The sequence below is a fragment of the Haliotis rubra genome, unplaced genomic scaffold (assembly GCF_003918875.1).
Source record: "Haliotis rubra isolate DU_JTF1 unplaced genomic scaffold, ASM391887v1 Scf673, whole genome shotgun sequence".
Taxonomy (NCBI): Eukaryota; Metazoa; Mollusca; class Gastropoda; order Lepetellida; family Haliotidae; genus Haliotis; species Haliotis rubra.
Window position 1 is genome coordinate 314588 of NW_025767383.1, and position 8411 is coordinate 322998.

Here is an 8411-nt window from a genome sequence, read left to right on the forward strand (position 1 = left end):
AGTTACATCCACACACAAGCGCGTTGATTTGGGATCTGGATGTTTATTGACCAGGAATCACTTTTGATGTTCGTGTATTTTGTTGGGAAAGCGATAGAAAACGTATGACATTCTTTGATGGACATACTGGTCTTACCAGGGGCATACCGGGTGCATCTACACACACAAGCGTTTGTGTGTCACAGTTACATCTACCCACACAAGCCTATGTGTGTCACCAGTTACGTCTACACACAAGCCTATGTGTGTCACCAGTTGTATCTACACACAAGCCTATGTGTGTCACAGTTACATCTACACACAAGCCTATGTGTGTCACAGTTACATCTACACACAAGCCTATGTGTGTCACCAGTTACATCCACACAAAAGCCTTTCTGTGTCACAGTTACATGTACACACAAGCCTATGTGTGTCACAGTTACATCCACACACAAACCTATGTGTGTCACAGTTACATGTACACACAAGCCTATGTGTGTCACAGTTACATCCACACACAAACCTATGTGTGTCACAGTTACATGTACACACACGCCTATGTGTGTCACAGTTACATCCACACACAAGCCTATGTGTGGCACAGTTACATGTACACACACTCCTATGTGTTAACAGTTACATCCACACACAAGCCTATGTGTGTCACAGTTACATGTACACACAAGCCTATGTGTGTCACAGTTACATCCACACACAAGCCTATGTGTGTCACAGTTACATGTACACACAAGCCTATGTGTGTCACAGTTACATCCACACACAAACCTATGTGTGTCACAGTTACATGTACACACAAGCCTATGTGTGTCACAGTTACATCCACACACAAACCTATGTGTGTCACAGTTACATGTACACACACTCCTATGTGTGTCACAGTTACATCCACACACACTCCTATGTGTGTCACAGTTACATCCACACACAAGCCTATGTGTGTCACAGTTACATGTACACACAAGCCTATGTTTGTCACAGTTACATCCACACACAAACCTATGTGTGTCACAGTTACATGTACACACACAAACCTATGTGTGTCACAGTTACATGTACACACACTCCTATGTGTGTCACAGTTACATGTACACACAAGCCTATGTGTGTCACAGTTACATCCACACACAAACCTATGTGTGTCACAGTTACATGTACACACAAGCCTATGTGTCACAGTTACATCCACACACAAACCTATGTGTGTCACAGTTACATGTACACACAAGCCTATGTGTGTCACAGTTACATCCACACACAAACCTATGTGTGTCACAGTTACATGTACACACACAAACCTATGTGTGTCACAGTTACATGTACACACACTCCTATGTGTGTCACAGTTACATCCACACACAAGCCCATGTGTGTCACCAGTTGTATCTACACACAAGACCTATGTGTGTCACCAGTTGTATCTACACACTCAAGCGTTTGTGTATCACCAGTTACATCTACGCTGGTAATGATCAGCACCCTTCAAAGGACCACGATCAGAGTCGCCGACATCAAACCACGTGAGTGTCTGCAAGAAGCAGTTATTAAAATATGTTTCAAAAGATCTGCAGACGATGTCTTTAGCATCCACACACACCTGGGCGCACTCTGCAGGAGTCTTAGAATAAATGGCCCTGGCGTTATTTCCTTTGATTGCCATGTCCGTGTACACGGTGAAATTAGATCCAACAGATGTGCAATCTGTAACAAAACCAAATATGTCCGTGAGCAGTGATGGTGGAATTAATGGATATGTTCAAATGTTTTTCTTTGGACCAAGGAGGGCACGGGTGGTCATCTATTGCGTAGCAGTAATACTTGGGCGCCTAGAAACATATAGCGGTGGGTTCGAACCCAAGATCGTCGCCAACAGTGTTAACAGCAGACACCTGGCAAGGTAAAGCAGCTAAAGTAAGCAACCTTCATATAGGTGTACTATCGATGGTGGTCTTTACATCCAACAACAGCTGGGCGATGAATACAGAAGCAGTGAATTGAGATTGGAGGAAGAGGGTTTCAGCTACCAGTAACACGACATATGGTTCAGACTGATCGTTGCAATTTCTCTCAGGAGTGAGTGAGTGAATATGGTTTTACGCCGCTTTTAGCAATATTCCAGCAATACCACGGCGGGGGACACTGGAAATGGATATAGTTATACACCTTCCCACACACGCAGTGGTAAAACAGCTTCACACATTGTACCCATGCGGGGAATCGAACCCGGGTCTTCGGCGTGACGAGCGGACGCTTTAACCACTAGGCTACCCCACCGCCCCAATTTATGTCAGGAACTGAATTATTACGATCTGCGGTTGTATTCTACGTATTATGATGATTCTCATTTGGAAAGTCAAGGTATTATGTGTATGTGACGCATGTGTGCATTCCTTGTGTCTTGTGGAGCTAGTGGTTAAAGCGTTCGCTCGTTACGCTGAAGACCGGGGTCCGATTCCCCACATTGGTACAATGTGTGAAGGCCATTTCTTCTGTCCCCTAAAAATGGCGTAAAACCATACTCACTCACTCACTTGAGTTATGTGAACATGAGCGCATGAACGAATGAACGCATACACGCATGCGCACAGCCACAGCGCACACACAAACCCCAAGTCACAATAACACTCTGACATTCAATGGCTTACATACTGACGAGATGTACTGCACATCCTAAGTCTAAATTGTATGAAGACTCTTGGTGTCACCAGATGATTTACCTGTCAATTTTCTGCAAGTAACGCTGGTCTCATCCATGTCGTATCCGATGGAACATATACAGACACCACCAGAGCAAGTCCTACCAGGAGGAACAGCACAGTCGATATCCGTGACACATGTACCGTTATCTGCAAACACAGAAATGAGTGAGTTTAGTTTTACGTAATATTCCATGAAATATCACGGCGGGGACACCAGAAATGGGCTTCGCTTCACACATCGTACCCATGTAGGGAATCCAACCCGGGTCGGACGAGACGTGCCATTTTAACCGCTTGGCTACCCCACCGCCCCAAGGCTCTTGGAACTAAAAGTCTACATTTCATTTTCACATTTTCAGAGTATCTTTCAGTTTCTGCTATTGTAAACATTTCTTTGCACGGCGTGGTAAAAGTGTCATAACGAACAAGGGGCGGTTGGGTAGCCTAGAGGATAAAGCGTTGGCTCGTCACGCCGAAGACCCGGGTACGAATCCCCACATGGGTACAATGTGTTAAGCCCATTCTGGTGTCCCCTGTCGTGATGTTGCTGGAATATTGCTAAAAGCAGCGTAAAACCGAACTCAGTCAGTCAGTCATAACGAACAGAATCCGTTGGACATTTTTACTGACTAGACCACTAAAAATATAATCAACGTCTTGATAATATGTTAGCGTAATTTCTGATTTCGTCAGTTAGATTTGAATCAAGGCACTGCTTTCATTTTGTACGTCACAGTGCCGCCGACGCATACATACATGGCGTGGATGTCGTGCTCGCCGTTGTGGTAGTTGATGGTGCTGGAGAAGCTGATGTAGTCGGTTCAGGAGATGTTGCAGACTCCAGTGAAGTTGTTGTAGTTGAAATATGAGTTGTTGTTACAGGGCTTGTCAGTTCCGGCTCGTTTGTATTTGGCAGTGGTGTAGTTACAACTGTAGTAGTAGTGGTAGTTGTAGTCTCTTCAAGTGTAGTGGGGGATGCGGTAGATGTCGTTGCAGAGGCTGCTTGAGGGGATGTTGTTGCCACAGTCGCTGTTGTTGTTGCAGAATTTGTCATCCCTGCTTCAGTAGTGGGCATGAACGCACCAACACGTACACATACATGGTCTTTAGCTGTGTTGACGGGGATGCACATGTGATCGGTACTGCATGGCTGACTGGCACATGGATGACCCTACAAAAACCATATGTAATTACGTAATATTAGGTCTGTGTGCATGGATCATCAACGTTTGATAACATACAGTGAGTGAGTGAGTTTAGTTTTACGCCGCTTTTAGCAACATTCATGCAACATCACGGCGGGGACACCAGACATGGGCTTCACACATTTTACCCATGTGAGGAATCGAACCCGGGTCTTTGGCGTAACGAGCGAACGCTTTACCCACTAGGCTACCCCACCGCCCTATAACATACAGTGGAAGAACATGGTGGATTCCCTTTTGTGGAATTGGAAAGAACAACTGAAGCTTAAAATATTGAGGCGTGTCCTTGCTTTCCCTTCCGATTGTCTGTGGTTTTCTCATTGAGAGGGGCGGTTGGGTAGCCTAGTGGTTAAAGCGTTGACTCGTCACGCCGAAGACCCGGGTTTGATTCCCCACATGGGTACAATGTGTGAAGCCCATTTCTGGTGTCCCCTGCCCTGATGTTGCTGGAATATTGCTAAAAGCGGCGTAAAACCAAACTCAGTCAGTCAGTCATTGAGTAAAGTTCTGAGTACTGTCACGATGATAATGGGTGGGTGTTACGACGCAACAACACTATACAGTTGTCTTGGATACAGTCCCTTGAAAAAATATTTGTCTTTATCAACCAACACTTGTCGTAACGAGGCGAATAACGGGATTGCGTGGTTAGACTGCATGACATGGTAGGTGCGTATCCCCGTGGAGAAAATCCCTGCACATGATCTGTACAAGACGCGATACTTACAAAGCGCTATCTTGTAGAGGGAAGGTTACAGAGTGCAGCGTTACGCAACATTGAAACTGACAAACAAAGAGTTTTAAGGTGAGAATTTGTCCAGGGCCCGTTTCACAAAGCGATCGTAGCGCTACGACTGTTTTAAGTCTATGTTAAAGTATGGGAGTTACGACCACCTTAGCGCTACGGTCGCTTTGCGAAATGGGGCCCCCTAGGAAAAGTCCCCAACCCGGATCTTCTGTGCAATTACCCGGGACAAAGCCGATGCCGATACCATGACGCTCAGAAGCAGTAGATATTTTAAATACCGACAATACCTAAAGTAAGGTCATTTTTATTTCCATTCCAATAGTATGTTTCTGTTCGTTTACGACATACAGAAATCGGTTATGGCACTTCATATGCTCTCCTCGCTCGCGTATAAGAAATATCTATATGCTGAATAGCTGATTGAACATGTATGAAAGTTTGTCAGACGTTTACAAGTCGCACGTTTACGGGATTTTGACAAACGCAATCAATCACCACGGTATCCTAGTACCCAAGAATCGCACGTACGCACGTACGTACGTACACACACACACACACACACACACCAAATAAACACACAACAAAAACACAAACACACACACGCTGTATTTTATCAAAAGTTACATGGTCTATTAAAAAAGGTTCATGCGCCATTTTCATGTAAAAGTATTGTTGTTTGTTTGTTATGTGTTTGTTGTTTAACGCCGCACTCAGCAATGTTCCCTGTAAATAATCGAGTCAGTACCAGACAATCCAGTGATTAACAACATGCGCATCGATCTACGCAACTGAGATACGATGACATGCGTCAACCAAGTCAACGAGCCTAACCACCCGATCCCGTTAGACGCCAATTCCTCATAGACAGACACAAGCTGGAACGTCATTGGTTCAGTCGTTTTACTCCACAAAGCAGCGAGTCCGCTGTAGCAGTCCATACAAGTTAGTGGCAGAGTCACATTACATTTCAGCGGGTGTGACTAACTATAGTAGCCCTATTCTTTCCTAAAATTGTCCACAAACATACAGATGCAGATGAAATGATCAGGTGAGAAAATATAAAACGTCATTGCAAACCAATACGCGGTCTTGACTATCCTCAGATTGACTGATTGTTGTTTAACGCCGCACTCAGCATTATCCCTGCTATATGGCGGCGGTCCGTAGATAATCCAGTCTGGACCAGACAATCCAGTGATCAACAGCATGAGCATCGATCTACGCAATTGGGATACGATGACATGTGTCAACCAAGTCAGCGAGCCTGACCACCAGATCCCGTTAGTTGCCTCTTACGGCAAACATCTACCAGTACCATCGGAAGGAGGCTACGCGCTGCTAGTCAGTGGGAACGTCGCCCAAACAAAGACGTCCCTTCCTCATAGAAAGACACAAGCTGAGCGTGGGTTCATTGGTCTGATGAAAGTAGCTATCTTTAACACGTTACCGTTGACCGTTGTGGAGACATCACCAGGAAATGATCAGCTTAACCCTTTCGTGGTGGCTCAGGGATGGAGTTACACATCGTAAGACTGCATGTTAGATCTCATTACAGTACCTGGGACAGTCAGTGGTTAACGTTATCGAGAAGAAGTACTGAATACCGCCGTCTTGCCATACTGTGATAACCGTCCTCTTACCAGTCGTCCGCTATTCGTGGGTGACAACGGTCGACAACCTCACCTTGAGGTAAAAAAACGTTTGCTCTTCACGCTCTTCACGTGTTCGATTCCCCACATGGGTACAATGTGTGAAGCCTATTTCTGGTGTCCACGGCTGTGATATTGCTGGAATATTACTAAAAGCGGCGTAAAACAAAACTCACTAACTCCAGCCGTCATTGCCCATTTGCAGAGCAACGGCACTGAAACATTACGATGGCCCGCAAGGAGCTCCGATATTAACACCGTCGATCATCTTTGGGACATTTCAGTTTTGTTCAATGTAAAATATGTTACAGTTACCAATTTAATTCCCGGAATTTGGTTTTCAAAGCATTTACAACAATATGTAATGTTTCCGTACTTAAATAAATTTAAACGTGAGTGGTGTCTGATTAATATTCATGTCTAACTTTGACCATGTTAAGGTACTGTATGTATTTATAGGATATATAGGAATATTTCAGAAAAAATGACAATGATCGTGAACGTGTTTATTATTTGCAAAAGTTCTTGAAATCAAAGATCCGAATCCCATTTCGCTTAAATGTACGTTTATCAGTCAGCAGCAAGGATCTGTTCATGTGCTACAAACGGTGAAGGCACGGAAGTCCATGGGATCAACAGCTGAATTATTATCCTAAACTGACAATGTTTTCTGAACTAGGATTACTGTTTCAAGACATTTAAAACAACTTCCCGAAAGAACAGCCTCACAGTTTTCAGAATATTTGTTTGGAGCAATTCACGTGTCACCCCCGAACAGTACGTTTTCTTCTTTTAGAAGAAATTATGAATTCTTTAAAATACATCTTACCTTCCCTGCTATCTGTGCGGCAGGTAGATAAATGTTACTTCTTGAAACTTGCAAGGTTTCACTATTCCCCTTCTTTGAATTCAGCTGACACTCCCTGGTGGACGATGACCAGTTGACCGAGAGACATCTTGACGAGTACAAACAGAGTCGGCGACACTGCTGTAACGTAGTTCTACGAAATATCTGGAACACAGATCCCGGCAAAACCAGATCCTGTGTTCCATCAAACTGTCCCATAGATAAATAAACGTTTAGAATGAGAGCTGCTAGAAATATGGTACTGGCATCCATTGGGTCCTGTAAACTTCCCTTGAAATAAACTAGTGGAAGCAGGCACTGCAGACCCAGCTGGTCGACTTAAGGAGAAGGCAGTGAGGCGGAAAGGTACTGAATCGATACCTCAACGCGTGTCGCTCGCCGTGCATTTACCACAGCTGTTGGTATATCTGACAAAAGTGTTCGGATCTTTGCTAGTTGTTTAAAGCAGCATTCTATGGAATCGTAGAAGGGACTTTGTCGCGTTGTCGCTCTCTCAAAAACAAGCAAAAGATCAAAATTAACCAAAGCGCCACAATGCAACAAATGGACAAAATGTCGCGTTGTCGAATTGTCGCGCATTGGTTATATATTTTGACACTTTTGCTTGTTTTGTGAGGGCGACAGGGCGTCAATACAACAAAGCGACAATGTCCCTTCTAGGATTCCATAGCATTCAGCAATGCTGCAGGTATCTGACGTCCACTAACAGGGACGACGTCATTAGTAGTAAATGTAGTGGTTGGTACATGTAGGTAGATAGTGTGAGGTACATGTTGGTAGGTAGTGTTTGGTACATGTAGTTAGGTAGTGTGAGGTACATGTAGTCAGGTAGTGTGAGGTACATGTAGTCAGGTAGTGTGAGGTACATGTTGGTAGGTAGTGTTTGGTACATGTAGTCAGGTAGTGTTAGGTACATGTAGTTAGGTAGTGTGAGGTACATGTAGTCAGGTAGTGTGTGGTACATGTAGTCAGGTAGTGTGAGGTACATGTAGTCAGGTAGTGTGAGGTACATGTAGTCAGGTAGTGTGAGGTACATGTTGGTAGGTAGTGTTTGGTACATGTTGGTAGGAAGTGTTTGGTACATGAAGTCAGGTAGTGTTTGGTAAATGTAGGTAGGTAGTGTAGTCAGGTGAGGTACATGTAGTCAGGTAGTGTTTGGTACATGTAGTTAGTGTGAGGTAGATCGTGTTTGGTACATGTAGTCAGGTAGTGTTTGGTACATGTTGGTAGGTAGTGTTTGGT

The 8411-nt window shown here is 44.3% G+C and overlaps 1 protein-coding gene across 1 annotated transcript; it reads right to left on the reverse strand.

Moving 5' to 3' along the window:
- Positions 1 to 1262: 1262 nt before the first annotated feature.
- LOC124257798 (integumentary mucin C.1-like) lies at positions 1263 to 7788 on the reverse strand. Its single transcript, XM_046691941.1, has 4 exons — positions 7131 to 7788; positions 3456 to 3870; positions 2718 to 2846; positions 1263 to 1701 (listed from the first exon to the last, which is right to left on the reverse strand). Exons 1-4 carry the CDS (start codon positions 7419 to 7421, stop codon positions 1445 to 1447), a joined length of 1092 nt encoding a protein of 363 aa, XP_046547897.1. The 5' UTR covers positions 7422 to 7788; the 3' UTR covers positions 1263 to 1444.
- Between the last annotated feature and the right edge of the window lie 623 nt (positions 7789 to 8411).